Source organism: Naegleria gruberi (genome assembly GCF_000004985.1).
Source record: "Naegleria gruberi genomic scaffold NAEGRscaffold_81, whole genome shotgun sequence".
Classification (NCBI taxonomy): Eukaryota; Heterolobosea; class Eutetramitea; order Acrasida; family Naegleriidae; genus Naegleria; species Naegleria gruberi.
Window position 1 is genome coordinate 132,815 of NW_003163246.1, and position 20,181 is coordinate 152,995.

The window sequence follows — 20,181 nt, forward strand, 5'->3', positions numbered from 1 at the left end:
CAATTTTTTGTTCATCGGTATTGCGTTGTTTCTAACTCTCAACTTCACTTTTTAAAAAATGTCTGCAACATCAGCTGCCTCAACATCCGACAATACAAAGAAGAGAAAAACATCATTGATGATGGAAGCCTCGGAGGCTACTGAAATTTTTGAAAATGATCAGAATGAAAAGTTGATTGATGAAATTTCTGATGCGTTGCATAGATTGTCCCTCCAGAAGCAAACTGAAGAAATGATCAAGAAATTGGTCGAGCAAAAAGATCAAACAAGTGGTGAGAGTAAGAAATCATCCACTTTTGATAAACTTGCAATTCTTCAACAAATGCAACAGGAAGAGATGGTAGTGTTAAAAGTTGGTGGTATGTTGTGTGAAATTGTATTTTTAACAATCAATTTATTATGATGATTGACAGGTAAATTCTTTTATACAACAATGAAAACTTTGATGGGTGAAAGAGGTAACTCTAAAGTTCAAACAAAGAAAATTATTATTGCTGATAAAGTTGGTAAAGCAACTGCTGGTAAGAAGAGAGGTGAAGATGAAGAAGATGAAGAAATGGATGAAGGTGGCGATGAAGAAGGTGGTGATGAAATGGATGAAGATGGTGAAAGACCAAAAGAAGACGGTATCTCATCACTTGAATATGTTTGTGCTCAAGATAACTTGTTTAAAGTCATGTTTGATTCTGGTTTTGGTATTGAAAGAGATGAAGCAAACAAGTCTGCAATTTCATTCCCTGACAGAAATCCAGATTATTTCGAATATATTTTAGAACACTTAAGACAAGGTGGTAAAGTTAAATCTTTGGGTATTGAAAAGTTGAATGCTGACGAATTAGAAAATATTTTAGAAGAATCAAGATATTTTGCAACTGAAAAGTTATCAGAATATATCTTATTCTTACTTGACAAGTATCACAAATATGATTCAAATTTATCTAATTATGCTGAAATTGAAGAAATTTTGAATGATTCTGTACAAAATTTGAAAAAGGTTGAAATTCCACTCGAACAAATTCAACAAAGACTCAAATCATTTGAAGATTCAATCAACGAATCCAAGAAGAGTGTTGGTGAATATTCACGCAAATTGGTTGAACAATATCAAAACTTTATTTTAGGTACTGATTTAGAAAGTGATTTATCTGTAAAGATTGATGTTTCAGGTCAAATTTTCACAATTCCATTCACAAGTTTGAGAAAGTATGAGAATTTCCTCCTTTCAAAATACATCTTATCACCAAACTTTGGTTTAAATGAAAATGGTTGTGTATTTATTGATAGAAATCCAAAGTTATTTGCCCTTATTCATGGTTACATTATCAGTGGTGGTAAATTTAATCATTTCCCAAAGAATCTTTCACAAGAAAAGAAACTTCAATTGAAACAAGAAGCTGAATTCTATGGTTTGACAACACTTGTTCAAGAATATCTTGATCCACTTCGTTATCCAGTTGAAAAGATTGGTAAAGATAATATTGAATTGAAAGAAAAGGAAGATAAATTGAGAGAAATCTTTGCAAAGGAAAGAGAATCACCATTATTGAATGATCCATATCTTTTATTATCACCCCTCTTCCAAAATTTAGAAGAAATTAAGAATCAAGAAAAGTATAGAATTGATATTGGTCACTGTCCAAAATTATTAGATTTAACAGATAAGACTAGATATTCTAGACAAGTTTCTAAACCAAGACTTGTTAATAATTTGAATGGTTTCAAATTGAATTGGCATAGATTCACTCAAGGTGCTTTGGATGGTCTTGATTGGAATAATGTTTTTGCTGCAGGTGGCGGTATTCTTGGTTGTTGTTTGAAAGATGATAATTTTGATAATAATACTGCAGTCTCAACAATTTATCCAACTTCTGTTAATGAAAGAACTGAAACAAATACTTCAAGAGCAGTATCAGTCATTGATGATGAAAATGATGAAAATGAAGCTGCTGATTTTGGTTTTTGGAGAAGATTTTCAAAGAAGGCAACAACTAAATCTACAGGTGAAGAAGGAGATGAAGAAGAGGAAGAAGAAACAGAACAAAAACAAGAAGTTATTAGCAAGTATCCAATTGGTAGATTCCACAATTTAGATTCTATGGGTAATTCTACTTTATACAGTCAATATAGCAGTCATTCCTATGCAAGTCTTGATCAAAGAAAGGCCCGTTCCTCTGAACTTGCTAAAACTATTTCTGAATCCACTACCTCAAACAAGGAAAATGCTCGTTTTATCCCTGATGCCAACATTCCTGCTCCATTTAAAAAATCAGATATCGATCTTTTCTTATATGCTTTGAGTGAAGAAGAAGCTGAAGAAAAGATTAAACATATTTATCAAACTATCAAGAAGAATATGAGTAGAAGATTATTAATGAATTATGCTGGAGATAAGATGGAACATAAGGGCTACTATTCTCATTTGAAGGATGAAGAGAAAGCTAAATGTATTTATCAAGATGGTATTATTAGAACTGAAGAAGGTACTTTGATCAATGATGACGTTTTGGTTGTTAGAACTAAATTTGCTGTCACATTCTATTGTTACAAACTCAGACCAATTCAAGTTGTTTTGAGAATTTACAAATCACCTGCAGAAGTTTTGTTAGGTTTTGATATTGATTGTGCAACTATGGGTTTTGATGGAAATCAAGTTTGGTCAAGTGCAAGAGCAAGAAGAGCTTTAATGTATCATACTAATCTTGTTGATGTTGATAGACAATCTACAACTTATGAATATAGATTGTACAAGTATAGTAAGAGAGGTTTCTCTGTTTCAATTCCAGGTTATGATACTGCTAAAGTTCAAAATCAATTGTTACAATATCCACGTAGATTCCCATTCACTTCAACTGAATATTTGTTGCACGGTTTAGCAAGACTTATTGCTTTTGATAATTCTTGTCGTGCTAAGAATCCAAAACATATTTTAGGTGTTTATGATGATCGTGATCCAAATGCAGCTCAATTAAGAGAAGAAAATAAGGCTCTCATCCTTTCTGGTGAATTGAATGTAAAGTCAGACTATCTTGATTTGAATATTATCAAATCATATAAGTATCCTCCAAGCTTTATCTTTACTACTTTAGAAAAGACTCGTCAGATTGTATCACTTATTAATTTGAAACCTGAAGAACAAAGAGACATTAAGAATTGGCGTGATAGAGAAAAGATTAGAAGAACTTTCAGAAAAGGAGAAAGTGTTAAATTTGATAGTAGATTGAAAAATAATACTAATATCAAAATGGAAAGAGATCCAGATTGGAAACCTCACTTTATTTATTCTTTGAATGATATTGATACTGTTCTCAATAGTGAAAAGTTTGATGCAAGAATCTCCAACAAGATTCAATTCCTTACCGTTGATCCAGGAACTCAGAAAATTGGTTCCTTCCATCCAAAGGATATTAACTTTTATAGAGATGCCTATCAACCAGTTCCATTCTCTAAATTACCAATTTTGAAGGAAGCCAAGATGAGAACTGTTTGGTTCAAGGCAATGACTGAACTCCCTCCTCAACATGTTATCGACGAAAGAGAAAAACATGTTAAGGAAAATACAAACCAATACGGTTTTTATAATGATAATAAGGATTACACCAAGGATCCATTCGAAGAAAGATATCAAAAATTCTCAATGTCCAGACCAAATCCAAATTCACAAAACATCTATGACAAGTGGGTTCAAGAAGAAATTTGGTTTGAAGCATTCACACCAGAAGAAAGCAACAAGATTGAACAAGAGTTTAGAAAGTTTATTGTTTATGGAAATCCTGAAAGCTTTGCAATTTCAGGATCTGAACTTATTGACTTCTCCTATTGGAGACTCTTCCTTGATAGTAACCATCCAACTCATCCAAACACTGCTGCTGCCTTGCATAGAAAGAATTTCTGTGAATCTGGTCATTACTTTGGAGGAATTGATGAAGATCAAGTTGGTACTGTTACAACCCTCTCTTACAGATCTTTCTATTAAACAACTCAATAAATATTGATATTATCCAATATTATATAAATTATTTAAATATTAAATATTGTGCAGTCCAATTTTGATTGATTTATGTTAAATTAGTCTAAAATATGGAACACTTCAATTTCCTTAACCATAAAATCATCTCCGCTGAAATATCTCTGCTTCTTACCAGGTAATCTATTCTGAGGAAGAATGTGCAACTCAACATCCTCTTGACTCGATGAATATTTCACATCTGACTGATCAGAAATCCAAAAACAATAAGCATATGAAAGTAACAATGTACTATCATAGGTAACAAGTGGACATTCTGCCTTATCCTCTTCTAAATGAAAGATATAACACTTGTCATTCTCTAATCTGAAAGTAAACGATTAATCATCCCTTATAAGAATTCCCTTCTCAAAATCATCACAATTCGAAGCCAAATCTCTTGTAGCATAAAAACCAAATAAATCATCCTGGTCTGATTTGATGATTGTAACAGTTTTCAATTTTCCATCACAATGTCTATGAAAATCAGCACTTCGGAAACCATCTCTAGTGGCTCTGAAAAGAAGCTTTGGCATTAACATTGTACAATTATTTAATTCTGCAGACATGCGAAATAATTGTAAATATTGAGAATGAGTGATGATTTGACTATCTAGTTTTGTTTTTAAATGATCTTTCAAAAGGCTTGATTTAAAATTTGCGTCGAGAGAAAGGGAAACACTGCTGTCATTTAATTCCATTTTTTTTTAAAATTCCAATTGTTGAACTACAGTCTTCACCACCCCTTGAGAGATACTAAAGAAATGAGATAAAAAATTAGTGTGAAATATGTGCGAAAAGCTAAAGAGAATCATTTCCAAAAATCCTTGCTTAAGGTACAACAATTGGGATATATTAATAAATATGACTTCTCTAGTTTTTCACCACACTAATCGCTTTCATACCTACCTAATTCGTACTGTTAGCACAATATTCGGTTGATTAAATCACCTGTGCACTTTTCTAAAATATCATTAACTGGCTCCAAAAGTCAACAATGAAAGAAATACCTATTTCAAACGACAGGATGTCACTTCAAAAAAAAATGGTCAACAAGGTTTGCCTATTAATTCTGCTTGCTGTGTCTCTGTTGCTCTTTGCTTCAGTCACTTGTGAGAATATTGTCTATTCTACTACAACCTACATGGATGGAACGCTCGTTCCTTCATTCGAAACTAATGTTGAAACTAACCTATTCAACTCTACCAATCCAAACTCCAGATCCCTCCAAGAAGATTGTACATTGTGTCCAGTTGGTGGTGATTGCACATGTGCAGGTACTTGTCCAGTTTCTTCATATGATTACAAGGACTTTTTCATCAAGACAACTTGTCCAAATGGTTTCTACTTGACTTCCTTGAGTCTTCAATGTAGAACAAGTGTTATTGGTGATTCAAAAGTTTTTATTCTTTCTCCAAGTGAATTTGATATTTACAAGGCAGATGATACGAAACTTCCAGCTATTCGATTCAACACTAATAATTGTATTGATTATCGTTTTAACATTACAGAAGATCAAACTCTTGTTTACTATTGGTTAGATTTAAGACCTGCTGTGTATACAGCAAAGTGGTGGTTTAAATTTGTTGGAACTTGCAACAAAATTCAAGCTGGTCAACCTGTCAGAATGGATGTTCAGCCGTCAGTTGTTACCTTAACAAACACAACATTTTTTGACATTTCAACAACTCTATACGATAGAAACAATATCATCGCTGGTAATGCAGAAGGAGAAATGCGTCTTGTTGTTGATCCAGCTCAAAATCAAGGTTTCCAATTAACAAGTAGCTCACCAGTTTTGTGGGGAAACTCAACTTTTAAATTAATGAAATTCAAAACAGCTCTTCCACAAGTTGTGTACCAAGTGTTCTATACGAATGGTAACTATTCCATTAACGAAACAAGAACCATGAATATGACAGGAGATCAAGTTACATTCATTTGTAACATTCCAAAATATATGATTATTAATCAAGTAGTGAATGTTGATTTCGCTCTTGTGGATAGTCAAAATCAAGTAGTCCAATCTGTGAGTTCTAATTTTGCTAAACTTGGTTCTCCACAACTTGGTTCAGATTGCATGTATTATTTAACAACTGAAGGTATCTTTCGATATGTTTCACCAGCAGAAAGAGATATTCCATTAACAAGAGGAAGAGGCTCAATGACTTTGAGAGCTCCAATGACTGTAAGAAGTAATAGTTTTTACATTGATCTCTATTACATGCTACGTACGAAAACTTATTTCACATTCGAAACAACTGGACCTCCATATGATGCACAAATCACTATTATTGATGGAGAGTTTGGAAGTGGAACAGATACTGCATTCTCAGTTTCAATTTATGATGGAAAAATGGAATATAGTCCCTCACTTGTTAAGGCATGTTCAGATGTTGTGAAAATTGTTTCAGATCCTCCATTAGAAGGGTTTCCAGTGGAAAGTAAGGCAGTGGAGGGAGTTGCTTTGTTTAATACCATGTTAATTAGTGATCCTAGAAATATCAAGTTGCAAATACTTGTCAATAATCAAGCATTGACAAGTAAGAATGTTAGAGTTGGAGATAATGTCAAGTTAGCTCTTTCAGTTGACAAGTATTTGATATCACCAGGTGATTCATTCTATGGAAATATCTCAATTTATGACATGTTTGATAACTTTTTAAACATGTCTACTGGAAATGCATTCCTTAACATTACCTATAATGGAAATCAATTCATGAAAATTAATTCCAAAGTTGTTAATGGATTTTGCATGTTTTCACCAAGTTCAATTCCAAAAATTTACACTTCTCGAGTTTACATTCAAGCTGGATTCTACAGTCAATTCAACCAATTATTCCTATCAGAAACATTTGAAATGCAAGTTTACAATTTGTCACCTTACCCTACTCCAAAACCAACCATTAGTCCAATGATGAGTAAAAAGGCAGAACACTCAAGTGGTGGTAATAATCCAACAAATCCATCTAAACCTTTGAATTCTGTTCAAATTCCAGCCATCAAATCCAATAATCAAAGAATTAACAATGCCAATTCTGTTAACATTGGTTCTGTAATTCTTCTTGTGTTCTTCCTCTTTTTGATAAGCATGCATTAATAAACTTTATGAATTCGAATAATATTTCAATAGTTGCATTGTAATCATTTTCATTTTCCTTCGAATTAACGAAACTTTCTGTTTTTGGGATTATTGTTAATCACTAAAATACAAATTTACTAGAAATATATCAATAAATTAAGGAGAAAGTAAATACTTGAGTAAGGCACAATACCAAATAATATTTTTAGGTTCTTCCAATTTAGTATTAGTAATATCCAAATGTAAACTTTCAAAATTATCATAGGCAAATTTATCAGCTTGCTTATTTGAAATTATTCTCTTTTCTTTCTTATCTTTCTTGGTTGAGATTAGAATAACTTCTGCCTTTGAAGCATGCTTCTTGATTGTTTCTGCTTTTTCTTTCATTGATTCAGATGCAAAATTATTAGAAGGATCGATCAGTAATAGAACAACTGATGCATTTCTGTAAAATGACAAAGAAACTCGACTATAACGCTCTGGTCCAGATTGATCCCACAATTGCTATAATTGACTTGATTGATTTAAGAGCTAATGTTACTTACCATCTTGATTTTGGTAGTATCTCCAAATTGGAAATTCTTGATTCCAAAATCAACTCCAATTGTTGGGATGTGATGATTTCTTGAAGCATTCACTGGTATTTCATTCATTGCACAATTAAACAATGAAGTCTTTCCACTTGCATAATCACCATCCAAAACTACCTTTGTCAGAAAATCATACTCTGGTCTGGGTTTAGATTCAGCAGTTACCTTGGTCTCAGGAATACTATTAGTACTATTAGATATAGTAGTACTTGAACTACTTGCAGGATTCTTTGCAAACATTGATCCAATAAATGATAAGGCACCACTGAAAAATCCTCTTGATGATGAATTGCTCTCATCAACTTTCTGGACTGGTTTTGGAGGTGGAATCATTGGTTGATCTGTCAAATCAGAGAATCTTTTAAAACATTCCTTCAAAACACTCAATTCCACATCAACCCACTTTTCTTTGATTGAACATGATCGAATATCTTCAGAAACTGATGAAATCTTTGCCAATTTACAAGCAAAATCATAAACCCCTTTACGTAATAAATATCTAATAAATTTCCTTCCTTGTTTTGAATGTAAAAATTGATCCAAATCAGCAAATTGTAATTTCGGATTTAAATTCGTTAATTGTAAAATTGATTTTTCATAATAATCCCAAATTAATTCATAGCAAATTCGTTGCCAATATTTACAAACTCGAGAGAAGGTAACAAGCAATTCTACATGACTGATATGAGAGAGAATTTCTCCGATCAAATCGTTGGGTAAAACTTCAAAGATGTTTTGTGCCATTTTTTTTTTTTAGAAACTTTTTTGTAAAGTTTTATTAGGTCTTGATCGTTGAATATTCAAATAGTTGACAATATTCAATACACAGTTGGGAAAAAACACAAAAACCTATAAAATAAAAATTGGTTTCCAGTGGAAACAAATGAGATTTGATTTTTGGAAATCGAACCGAACACCAAATAATGGAAGGAACATTTAAGAACATTTAAGCAATTGAAGAAATTGAATCAAAACAATGAAACATTTCAAAAAATCAATAAATTTGATAAGGCTGAGTTGCTCTCAATTTCACAATTTACAAAAAAAAAATGCCGTGTGATACCAATAATGACGCCTCTGACACCGTTGCCTCCGCACCAGCATCATTCATGTACGAAGAAATAACATGTAATGAGCTTCTACTGCTTCATTCATATAATTCACAAATTAAAAAGTGGATAAAAACTGACGCTCATGAAAATACTCATGAATTTTATATGGAACGGGAAGATTCCGATGATGATGATGATGATGAAGATGATGAAGATTATGTAGAGGATAATCAAGTTGATGATGAAGAAAAGGTTGATAATGAAAAGAATTTATTCGAAAGAAGAATGATATTTAATTCTGTGAGGGGTAGAACTACAGAACTTGGATATTTGGATCCGTGTGATGATTATCACATCAGAGAATATAATGATGATTGGGGACGTGTGGAGGAAGTTGAGGAAATTAATATTGGACTATTTTATAATCACCTTTCGAATGAAAATTTTGTAGAGGAGAGGGAAAAGTTTACCTATGAATGGAAAGATAACATTCTCTGTTTTAGAATAATGCCATATGATTTTGACTCTTTGGGAAAATATGACATGATGAAAGTTATTGGTGAGATTGAGAATGAAAATTATGCGAAACAATTTGTTGAGGAACAGATTGAATATACGAAATCACCAGAAACAAAGGTCAATTATATGGAATTTGTGAATAATCATGCCATTGTTTCAGTATTTGATTATCTTGATACATGTTTCTTGTTGAAAACATGCTCAAAAGTTTCTTCGGAATGGCACAAAATGTTGTTTTACAATTCACATATTCAAAATCATATTTTCAAAGGTAGATTACTGGATTTATTCGATGGACAATTTGACCATTTGAGTCGCTTGAATGAGTTTTATAATTTGAATTGGTTGGAAACTTATCTGATGAGTGGTGCGTTCGTTTTTGAAATGTTTCAAGAGGGATTGTTAGGTCAATTGGAACACTTTGCTCATTTAAATGCAGTTGAAGTAGAGCAATTCTTTTACATTGTTCTCAAATTAGATCCTCTTCCTCATCTGGTTGATGATTTGAAGGATGATCATCCACTGATTAATAGATTGAAACTCTTACCCCCAAAGAGAGTACTGTTCAGTGTTAATACTCTACCAGAGGTAAAGAGAATGGTATTCAAAAGAGGATTTTTAACACATCTTTTGAGTGTGGAAGATAATTGTGATCCTGAAGTAGTGATGGAAAAAATTCTTATGGCCAAATGTGTAATTCCAATTCAAGATTGCGAATTTTCAGTAGATTTCAAGAAGGGAATTTCTTTATATGACGAATTTTTGAAAGAACTTTCTTCAAAATTATTATCATTTAGAATACCATCAAAAAAGACAGATTCAGAATTGGATTGGGCTGCCAATTGTCTCTGTGAAATGAGAGAAAAGGCTAGCTATTTCATTCACAATATTATTCCCGCCCATCCATTTACCAAGCTTTGTGTGGATGATGATATTCTCATTGGACTCCATCTACTCTTACTCGATAACATTTATTCTAAAATTGACTTTCTAACAAACATTCCAATCCTCAACTTTTTGGAATTATTGGAAAATAGAAAGAGGAATGAATTGACCAATATCAAATCCCTCCTTCCTGAAAAATTCCAATCCAACCTATTTGAAATGATGTTACAAGAACCATCACCATATCAATTTACATCTGATTCTCTCACTCCATTTAATCAACCATCAAATTTATTAGAATTTTTAACAGAACATGTTATTGAACCGAGTGAAATTTATCAAGAAAATAGAAAATTCTCTGAATGGATTGATAGGGATATTGAGGAATATTTGAAATTCATTAAAACATTCCACACCAAGTCAATTACACCACCTAAACATGTTGACATGTTATTTCACTTTCACATGTTACATCCAAACAATTACATGCCAGATTGTTTGAGAATTGCAAGATCAATCAAGAATCACAAATTTAACTTTATTAAAAATTAAACTTACAATTATTGTAAAATGACGTTTACAAAAAAGTGCAAATTCAAAATTTCTCAAATTAAAAAAAATGCCACAACAAGAACTCACCATTCCTTTGCCACTCATTGCATTATACTTAGGCAGCGCCTCGGAAGTGAGTAAATTAATGTTCCTCTGTAGAAATTCTCGTAAAATTTTACAAGAATCGGAACAAGTTGATCTTGAAATCTTTCATCCAATCGTTGAAGATTTAATTATTCGAAAATTGGGAGGAAACAGCAAAGAATTACTCGAACACTCGCCAACTAAGAGTTGGTATGAAATATTGATGGAATTTTACAATTTTCCATTTAAATACTCGGAAGAAATTGATCTATTTAATCATGATGAATATTTAACATTTAAGAATTGTGGAGGAGTTACAATGATTTTCATATACGAACCATGTGAATTGATGGAAATTGTGTTGAGAAAGGTGAATGAAAGTAAAATGATGGAATTTCACAAAATTCTATTCGCACTCTCAGTATTACAACAAGAAGACATTCCTGAACTAGCTCCATTGAGTGTGAAATTGAGTAGTAATGATTCGAATCAGCCAATTTCGTATGGAAAATTATTCCTCTTAATGATGAATGACAAATTGAAATATTGTGAAATTTCCAATACTTTTGAAACTATTCGATTTGATTCGTTTCCAAAATTCAAACCTCAAAAAACTAAACTCTCTCCAGCCAATGATATTTTCAAATTATGTGAAAATCCTCCATACGGAATCAAAAATAAGAATTCACTCAATTTGACAAAAATAAGAAGTGACATTTATGGAGATTACAAAAGTTTGGAATCGTATAATTGGGAATCTCATTTGGAAACTGAATGGAGTTCATTTTGGGAAGCAGGTAAAGAATGGTGGGGAACCTATGCACATTCTTCCTACTTTCCTATTCGAAACCTTTTCATTATTGCATTTGCCTCAACCACTGACTAAATTTTCACACACAGACTTTCAAACACAAATTAGAGAAGAAACTATTTAATATTTACAATTTTTTAACTTCTCTTTGGATTAAAATGAAAGAAAACCAAATTTTCTGATTGATTTCTCTTTCCCTCGCTATAAGTGTGAAATTGCCATGGAGATTCTTTTGAGAATGAATTTGAATTCGAAACATGACCTCTATAAATGGAAGTATTTGTGGAGTTTGATGAAGTGGTCTTTTTGGTTGGTGAATCTGAAACTGAATTGTTTCGATCTCTCTTTTTGGAAACCTTTTTGGTGTTTATGGGAGGTGGACCAAGTACTTTCGAATAATTATTATTGTGATTGGATTGTTGATGAGATGAAGTATTATTTTGCATCGTCATCATTGGTGTGGAATCTACAGAGGTGGACATAAGTGGTCGTTTCTTCCTTTTTGGTAGACGTGCTTGTTTTGGAAGGTGGAATGAGTTATTCGAAACAGCCGAAGATTCTTGAGATTTGCTTGGAGAGTTCCAGCACAGTGTTTGGTGGTTCATTGTTTGCACAGGTAACAAGTTATTAGAAACTTGACTTGATTGCATCTCGAGCTTTGGTTGGTTTCGAATAGAATTTCCCACAGCAGTAGCATGATCATCTGCTGCTGTTGAAGAATTAGCAGAAACTTTCTGATAAATTTGTTGTTGCTGGTCAACCTTCTCTTGTTTAATGTTCTGAGCAAGTTTCGAATAGAGTCCATTCATAAATCTTTGTTCAATCATTTCCATTTCGTTCTCAGTGAACGACAACATTAAATTACATTCACTTTCGTCTAGATTAGTTTTCACACAATTCACACAACCATCTTTCATTTCGAATAAATGTTGTAGCTGAGAAAGTGGTAACATTTGGCAATAATCGTCTTGGTTCTGTTTTTTCTGTGTGAAAATTAAATCTTCAGGGTCCTTTCGTACGGTTTCTTCCCCACAAATTTGGAAATTGTGTGAAGTTGACAAGGGCAAACTATGAGGGTGAATTGGAGTTGAGCAATGTTGTGATCTATTCTCACCAATTGCTTCTTCTTCTTGTGATGGTAGTGATGGTGAGGAAGAAGAACTTTGCATTTGGTAGAAACTAGTTGGGTTTCCAATAGTATTATTCGAAAGTTGATGATTGGATTCTTGATGGCTTAACATTGATGCAAGAAACTCGTGGATTTTGTTATTAATCATGTATGAAATTTGGTCTTTGTAAAATTTCAGATCGATATTATTCGAAACTTGATTACTTACCTTGTTGATGATCATCAGATTGAATATTAAACAATGTTGGTAGTGGTGGTGATGAATAATCCTGTTGTTGATATTGTTGTTGATTATTTCTGTCAATTAATTCTGTCAAATGTTGTTGATAATTTTCCATGTCATCTTTGGGTAAGATTAGGTTCATTGATTTGAAGAGTTTTTTTATGATTCTCCACAACGCAAACTCCAAATATTAAACAGTATTGAAGGTTAAATTATTGCAACAGTTACAAACGGTTGGTATTTACCTCAGTTTCGTACAAGTTTCGTATAACAATTTTCACATGCTTGGAAGAGATTCTTTCCATTTCTTATCCACCTGTACCGAAATAACTCCTGCCACCGGCATTAGAATGATGACATGTGGTGGACAACTAAACAATTCTGTTCAAAGTTTTCTATTTTTAATGTTCATGATTTGCCGAAACTAGAAACCAAAAGAAAACTTTGCCGAATTCTTCTAGAAATCATCATAAATGTCAAGTCAAGAGAATTTCATGACTGTTTGATTGCGGAGAGCTTGTTCTTTAAATGTTATTAGAACCTGCTGTCGATGTGTTTGAAACATTTCAAGAAAGTATTTGAAACGAATCATATTTCGAATAAAGAAGAAATAAAGTTACTTGTCTTTTTTATCGAGATTGAGTGGTTTTTTGATCAATCTACAATTAATTTGCAATATGTCTGGTTTCTTTCTTTTACAATTATTCCAAGAGATGAGAAAAAGATTGAGTGCACACTGCTACTACTGAAAATCTTATTCGAAACCATTCTAACAAATCAAGATTGTTAATTATCTTAATTCTATTGGCAACCAAAGCACTAAAACAACAATCCATGAACACTTCACTGACTATTCTTCATTTCAAATATTTGCACTATCCAAATATATTAATTATAAAAGGAAAGTCAAAAACAAATCAGTTGAATTAGTTGAAAATCTCAAAGACCCTGGTTACCTCTAAAATAAAGCTCAATGCTAAAATGAAGGAAAGCGATGAAGAGGGGTAAATTTAATCCTCATGGATGCAGAACTTTCGAATAAAAAAGATGTATGAGTTTCATCGCAAATTGTTCGTCATATTGGAAATTCAATATTGATTTAAGAAATTGATGATGAATGTGGAATAATTGACCAATTTTAAATGTTATAGTTGTTTATCCATTTGATTAGTTATTTTGGTTGTCCTTGAAAATTATTCTAAACGAAACTGATTTACTGTTTCAACTACAGCTTCTCAATTTTACAAGAAATTGATAACGAGAAGGGAGGTTTATTCAATTTTCAAATAGGAAATAAAAAAATTAACAAATTGCAAATTTTTAAATATTTAAATAACTTTTCAAATATATTTATAATTCTATATTGAAAATTCCTATTATTATTAATAGATGATAGATTATTTTTTACATGATTGAAATTTATTTGATTTGAATAAAATAAATTAAACAAAATTCAAACTTGTCAAATTAAAATATTTAACATAATTTTATCTGATTAAAAGTTTTTCAATTTACTACATTGGTCTCTTTTGAGTAGAGTAGTAAGAAAGAAAACAAATCAAATGGAAAGTGATGATTCTTTACAAGCTTCTATTTTCCAGTCAGTTGTCATCAATCTGTCAAACTGATTTTTCATCAACTTTAAAAAAAATAAATGAATATTTTCAAATGTTCAATCTCCTCCGATAAATCAAACAATAACCAACAACAAGAACATTTAGCAAGAGAAGATCCTGTCACTCATCAATTAATTGTAAATCAAAAGAAAAAAAAGAAAAATCAAACTTTACCGCCAAACAGTTTTACTTTAATTGGAACGAATAATAAGAATTACATTTACAAACCATTAAAAAAATTAAGTAGTGGAGCATCAAATACAAGTGACGTTTGGCAGATTGAATTAATTGAACCACATGATATAAAAGGAATTTATGCCTTAAAAAGAATTAAATTAGATGATATAGATAATTATGATTATGGATCAAATTTATTACTAAAACAGACAATTGACATGAATATTGATAAGAATTGTGTCAATTCAACAACTCTTTCAGATTTGGAACATTTAAATATTGTAAAATATTTTGATTCTTTCATTTCTCAAAATATTGGCGGGAAATATTTAAATATTTTACAAGAATTTTGCATTACTTCATTACAAAAACTTTTTGATTTGAAACAGGACATTCCAATAAGTTATCAGATTCAATGGTCACTTCATATTGCACAAGCTTTGAAATATATTCATGACGAATGTAAAATAATTCACAGAGATGTTAAACCTGATAATATTTTATTGAAAAAAGTTATTTCTAATAATTTACCTAATTTGGCAAATTTAAATAATAATAATTTGAATAATAATTCGAATAATAATAGTGCGAATAATGATGGTGGTGCAAATAATGAGAAACAGAATAATTTATCAATTAATACAACAATTCAAGTGAATAATGGAAATTCCAATCAGAATTTTACAAATATTAATAATGAAAAGAGTCCTGCCTCTCCACAATCCAAACTCATTATCAAACTTGCTGATTTTGATTATGCAAAGAAGGTTGATTTGAGTAATGCCAAAACATTTGTTGGAAGTCAGGAATATTTTGCACCAGAAATTATTAACAGTTTAAATAATTACAATCTCTCAAAGAGTAATGGAATGTATCAGTCATGTGGTAATAATGGAGTTGGCAGTAGTAGTACTACTACTAGTAGTAATGGTTCTAATCATACAAATGATAGATATTACTATACTCATAAGGTAGATATTTGGTCATTTGGAATTGTTGCCTTCCAGCTCATTAAACCAATTTATCGATTGAACATTCCCAAATTTAGAGAAGAATTGCAAAAGAATCCAAATTATGTGAAGGAATTATTGAAAGATCACTTGAATATTTCCTCTTCAAATTTTGAAACTCAAAGAAAACCTCAATCTCTTCCCAACTCTAATAATCATCTCTATTTACAATGCCTGGCTCAGATCATTGTTGATTGTTTACAATTGGATCCAACAGCAAGACCAGAAGCTAAAGATATTGTAAGAAATATTGAAATTATATATTATAGTACCTATACCAAATTCAATTCCCCTGTAAAACCACCAAATCAACAACAACAAACTACTTTAGGTAGTTCAACAATTAATGAACCACCTCCAAATAGTGTTCTGACTCGAACGAGTCTGAGCAGTGATAAATCCTCCTCATCAACACAAGAAGGAATCAATCATGATACAGCTTGTCTACTTAATAAATCATTGATGTGAATAGTGTGTAAATTATTATTTATTCATCTTTAATTTCAATTCATTCACTTGTTTAATCAGAGTTTCCTTAACACTTTGTGAACTTTCCAATTCAATTGCCTTTTCATAATTTCTAATTGCTTCTTCATATTTGTTAAGAGTTTCTTTCACTTTTGCCATTCTGGAATAAGCTTTGGAATAATTTGGATCTAACATGATTGCAAATGAACAAGCTTGTTCACTTTCTTCCACTCTCTTACAAAAGAACAATGCCGAAGCTAAATTACTATAATAAACAGCTTGTTCAGGAGCAATTAAACAAGCAGAAATATAAAGATCAACAGCTGTTGCAAATTTCTTATTCTTCAAATATTTGTTTCCTTCTTCCTTGTATAAATTAGCTAATTGCTTATTAAATAATTCAACAGCTTGTCCTTGTTCCTTCTTTTTATATCCAGCTTGTTCCAATTTTTCCAAATATCTATAGACTTGATATTGAATATCCTGCTGACTCAGCAAGACTGTATGTCCAGTTAATTTAGAATTATATTCATATAATGAATAAATATAACGGGATGCTTGTGCCACTATAAATTCATTGGGTTTGTTTTTTTGAGTTGTTGTCGGTGTTGTTGGTGTTGTTGGAGTATTGCTGATGGCTTCTTGAATGGTTGGAGTTGATGGTTCTTGTTGTTGTTGCATTTTTCTTATATTAAATTGTTATCTTCACAATCAATAATATTTTGATTGAATTAATTATTCGGATGGTAACATGAGGTAATTTAATATTATATTTAATATTATATTTAATTGTTTTTCATCATGAATAGGATGAGGAAATTTAGATTTTATTATTCAAGCCTAATTAAAATGTTTTTATACATGTGTGTTGTTTGTTGATAAGATGTGTAAATGTTATTGTTGGTAAGTTCAAAATTTACTTTTGGAGAGCTTCTTCGTTTTGCTTCATGGCACTTTCCAGTATCCAATTATTGTATTCGGATTCAATTCTTTTAGTTTCATATTGTTCGAGTTGAACTTCAGAAATACCCTTCCACAAATCCTTCTTCAAAGCTCCGTGAATCTTTTCTGGTGTTTCCTTGGTTGGTTTTCCATTATAATAAAAGAGACCCCAAACTGAACCGTGTTTACCATCCTATTAGTATTATTAAATTATTATTATGAAGATGATGACATCCGCAATCATTGTCCAAATATTAAATTCCAATATTAATTTTGTTAGTATAATTTCATCCACCATTAAATATAATATTCCAGTCAGCAATTCCTAAAAACTTTCGGAAAGAATACGTACAGCTGAGAGGTTAACTTTAGAAATTCTATAGTATGAATCAAACTTCCACGTCTTTCTCTTAAAGCACAAATCAATACCATTTCTAGGGGATCTTGAGAGTAAATCATACAAGTTAGTACCCTTCTTGTTCAACTTTTCTGTTGTTTGAAGAGCGGCTTTGATATATTCAGTGGCTGGTTTAAGACTCTTGCTCATTTTTTATTAATTCATTTCTTTTCTTCATCATGATGAAAGAAGTGCTCTAGCGAAAATTTATCATTGCATAGAAAACAATTATTAGTAATAAGGATTCTAAACATGATGCCATTCAATAAATTAATTTATTCTTCAACATTTTCAAACCTTCCGATCACAGCATGAAAGATGTGAAGAATATTTAATTTTAGCCTTGTATTTTGCAAAAATTCAATCAATTTAAAAAATAAGACCTTGACTTGATTGGAAAATCATCATCAGCCTTTGAAGATTTATTAATCATTTTGAAAACAACACAAACACAAACGGAAAATGCAAGACTTTGATGCACAAAAATTTGCTAAACAAATAACACAATATATGAATAATAGAGGAAGTGGTGGAAGTGGAGGTAGAGCTTCAAAAGGATTCGGATTACTTGCATCAGGATTGGCCCTCATGGGTATTGCTGGTTTTTCTCTTTATAATTCAGTATTTGTTGTTGAAGGAGGTTTTAAAGCAATTAAATTTAATAGATTTACAGGAGTTGGTGATAGAGTTTATGGAGAAGGTTATCACTTACTTATTCCTGGTATTGAAAGACCAATTATTTATGATCAAAGAGCAACACCAAAGGTTATTTCTTCAAATACTGGTTCTAAAGATTTGCAAACAGTCAATTTGAGTATTCGTGTTCTTTTTAAACCTGATGTTAATAGATTGGATCAAATATATAGAAGTTTGGGAATGAATTATTCTGATAGAGTTATGCCAAGTATTGTCACTGAAGTTTTAAAGAGTGTTGTAGCTCAATTTACTGCTGCTGAATTGCTTACAAAACGTCCAGATGTCAGTGCCAGAATTAGAGATTCATTAGTTGCTCGTGCCAGAGATTTCAATATTATCATTGATGATGTTGCTATTACTCATTTAAGATTTGGTGATGAATACAGTGCTGCTGTTGAAAGAAAACAAGTTGCTCAACAAGAAGCTGAACGTGCCAAGTTTATTGTTGAAAAGGCAAAGGAAGAAAAGAAATCAATGGTTTTGAAAGCTGAAGGTGAAAGTGAAGCTATTAGATTGGTTGGTGATGCTACCAAAAACAATACTGCCTTCTTGGATTTGAGAAAAATTGAAGCTGCTCAACAAATTGCTGACACAATTAGTCAATCACAAAACAGAATTTTCCTCTCATCTGACACTTTGCTCTTGAACTTGCAAAGTTTGGCTCAAACAACCAACATTGATAAATAAATTATTTCATTGACTCTCACTATTAAATCTTAATCCATTCAATCTATATACGATAGAATCCCTTAATTAGAGATGGAATTGCATTGGAGATTAAACTTTTAATCTTCGATCGCAGTAAAATGGCTAGTCCGCCAAAATCGGACAGGAACTTGCTTTTATTTTAAAATAAAAAAAAATTATCATCACAAGATTATAAATTGATTCCAATTTCATCATCTAACTAAATTCATAGTAAAATAATAATTAAATAGGATGGTTGAATTTGCCACTCATACACCAGAAGCAGCGCTTCTCCATTTTTTGGAACCTTTTGATCGTGTATTATTCTCATGGTTGGAAAATTATGTTGATAATTTGGAGTTTGTGAAGGCTAATTTTCACTATTGCTACATGCATAATTATCCAAACGGAATTGTTGATGATGTTAATCATGGAAGACAACCATTCCCATTCCTTGTTGCTGGATTGTCATTATTCTCTTGTTTCCTTCTCTTTGTTTTATCTAAAGTGTTATCTCCACTCCTTTTTAAAGCCTACAGAAATTTAAGAGATGATTCCGATAGAGAAAAGTGGAATGTTAAATTTGTTAGTGCTCTTCATGCAGCATTTGTTTTCCAAGGAGCTTTTCGTTGTTTATTATATGGAGGAGGTTTATTCTTTAATTCTGATCCCATCGATGATGGTTTGGTTGGTTTCCAAAAATTTTCTTGTGGATATTATACTGATTTGAGTAGATTTTACATGGCAATTACTTTTGGATATATGTTTTATGATTTCTGGGTTTGTATTAGAGCTTACGGATTAACATTGGAAGGTATTTTCCCATCTCTTGTGATTCACCATTTCAATATTATCATTTCCTTCTTGTTGGCTCTCAAACTTGGAATGGGTCACTATTATTCTTTAAGTTTCATGACTAATGAAATCAGTCAACCATTCTTGCATTTGAGTTGGTTCTTAATTAAGAGTAAGGTTCCACAATTGCATCCTGTTTCAATTGTGAATGGTTTAATGTTGGTTCTCACATTCCTGGGAAGTAGATTCTTCTTTAATGCTTACATTTTCTATCACTTTATTGAAAAGACTTTTTCATTCCAACTTACTAACTGTTTGGGAATTGGTACATGGACTTGTTTGATCCATGTTGCTTGTAACTGGGATTGGTGTTGGTTGATGGTTAAGCAAATTAAGGGAATGATTGGAAAGAAGAAGGCACCACCAGCCAAAACTGAAGACGCAAAGGTTAAATCCGAATAAA

The 20,181-nt window shown here is 31.7% G+C and overlaps 11 protein-coding genes across 11 annotated transcripts; 7 read left to right on the plus strand and 4 right to left on the minus strand.

The window, feature by feature from the left end:
• Positions 1 to 58: 58 nt before the first annotated feature.
• NAEGRDRAFT_82124 (uncharacterized protein) lies at positions 59 to 4,000 on the plus strand (the record flags this gene model as incomplete). Its single annotated transcript, XM_002669495.1, has 2 exons — positions 59 to 359; positions 414 to 4,000. 2 exons carry the CDS (start codon positions 59 to 61, stop codon positions 3,971 to 3,973), a joined length of 3,861 nt encoding a protein of 1,286 aa, XP_002669541.1. The 3' UTR covers positions 3,974 to 4,000.
• Positions 4,001 to 5,048: 1,048 nt separating this feature from the next.
• NAEGRDRAFT_54155 (uncharacterized protein) lies at positions 5,049 to 7,103 on the plus strand (the record flags this gene model as incomplete). Its single annotated transcript, XM_002669496.1, has 1 exon — positions 5,049 to 7,103. One exon carries the CDS (start codon positions 5,049 to 5,051, stop codon positions 7,101 to 7,103), a length of 2,055 nt encoding a protein of 684 aa, XP_002669542.1.
• Positions 7,104 to 7,241: 138 nt separating this feature from the next.
• Positions 7,242 to 8,419, minus strand: NAEGRDRAFT_75533 (small GTPase; the record flags this gene model as incomplete). Its single annotated transcript, XM_002669533.1, has 2 exons — positions 7,242 to 7,589; positions 7,631 to 8,419. 2 exons carry the CDS (start codon positions 8,417 to 8,419, stop codon positions 7,242 to 7,244), a joined length of 1,137 nt encoding a protein of 378 aa, XP_002669579.1.
• Positions 8,420 to 8,724: 305 nt separating this feature from the next.
• Positions 8,725 to 10,683, plus strand: NAEGRDRAFT_75534 (uncharacterized protein; the record flags this gene model as incomplete). Its single annotated transcript, XM_002669497.1, has 1 exon — positions 8,725 to 10,683. The coding sequence occupies one exon, from the start codon at positions 8,725 to 8,727 to the stop codon at positions 10,681 to 10,683; it is 1,959 nt and encodes a 652-aa protein (XP_002669543.1).
• Positions 10,684 to 11,086: 403 nt separating this feature from the next.
• NAEGRDRAFT_75535 (uncharacterized protein) lies at positions 11,087 to 11,653 on the plus strand (the record flags this gene model as incomplete). The annotated part of the gene is made up of 1 exon (XM_002669498.1): positions 11,087 to 11,653. The coding sequence occupies one exon, from the start codon at positions 11,087 to 11,089 to the stop codon at positions 11,651 to 11,653; it is 567 nt and encodes a 188-aa protein (XP_002669544.1).
• A 62-nt stretch (positions 11,654 to 11,715) lies between these two features.
• On the minus strand, positions 11,716 to 13,072 carry NAEGRDRAFT_75536 (uncharacterized protein; the record flags this gene model as incomplete). The annotated part of the gene is made up of 2 exons (XM_002669534.1): positions 11,716 to 12,869; positions 12,916 to 13,072. The coding sequence occupies 2 exons, from the start codon at positions 13,070 to 13,072 to the stop codon at positions 11,716 to 11,718; spliced, it is 1,311 nt and encodes a 436-aa protein (XP_002669580.1).
• Positions 13,073 to 14,584: 1,512 nt separating this feature from the next.
• NAEGRDRAFT_54158 (uncharacterized protein) lies at positions 14,585 to 16,201 on the plus strand (the record flags this gene model as incomplete). Its single annotated transcript, XM_002669499.1, has 1 exon — positions 14,585 to 16,201. One exon carries the CDS (start codon positions 14,585 to 14,587, stop codon positions 16,199 to 16,201), a length of 1,617 nt encoding a protein of 538 aa, XP_002669545.1.
• A 2-nt stretch (positions 16,202 to 16,203) lies between these two features.
• Positions 16,204 to 16,942, minus strand: NAEGRDRAFT_82125 (uncharacterized protein). The gene has a single exon (XM_002669535.1). The coding sequence runs from the start codon at positions 16,880 to 16,882 to the stop codon at positions 16,217 to 16,219; it is 666 nt and encodes a 221-aa protein (XP_002669581.1). The 5' UTR covers positions 16,883 to 16,942; the 3' UTR covers positions 16,204 to 16,216.
• A 175-nt stretch (positions 16,943 to 17,117) lies between these two features.
• NAEGRDRAFT_75539 (uncharacterized protein) lies at positions 17,118 to 17,690 on the minus strand (the record flags this gene model as incomplete). Its single annotated transcript, XM_002669536.1, has 2 exons — positions 17,118 to 17,336; positions 17,496 to 17,690. The coding sequence occupies 2 exons, from the start codon at positions 17,688 to 17,690 to the stop codon at positions 17,118 to 17,120; spliced, it is 414 nt and encodes a 137-aa protein (XP_002669582.1).
• Positions 17,691 to 17,922: 232 nt separating this feature from the next.
• On the plus strand, positions 17,923 to 18,941 carry NAEGRDRAFT_83343 (prohibitin). The gene has a single exon (XM_002669500.1). It carries the CDS (start codon positions 18,003 to 18,005, stop codon positions 18,921 to 18,923), a length of 921 nt encoding a protein of 306 aa, XP_002669546.1. The 5' UTR covers positions 17,923 to 18,002; the 3' UTR covers positions 18,924 to 18,941.
• A 234-nt stretch (positions 18,942 to 19,175) lies between these two features.
• Positions 19,176 to 20,180, plus strand: NAEGRDRAFT_75541 (uncharacterized protein; the record flags this gene model as incomplete). Its single annotated transcript, XM_002669501.1, has 1 exon — positions 19,176 to 20,180. One exon carries the CDS (start codon positions 19,176 to 19,178, stop codon positions 20,178 to 20,180), a length of 1,005 nt encoding a protein of 334 aa, XP_002669547.1.
• Between the last annotated feature and the right edge of the window lies 1 nt (position 20,181).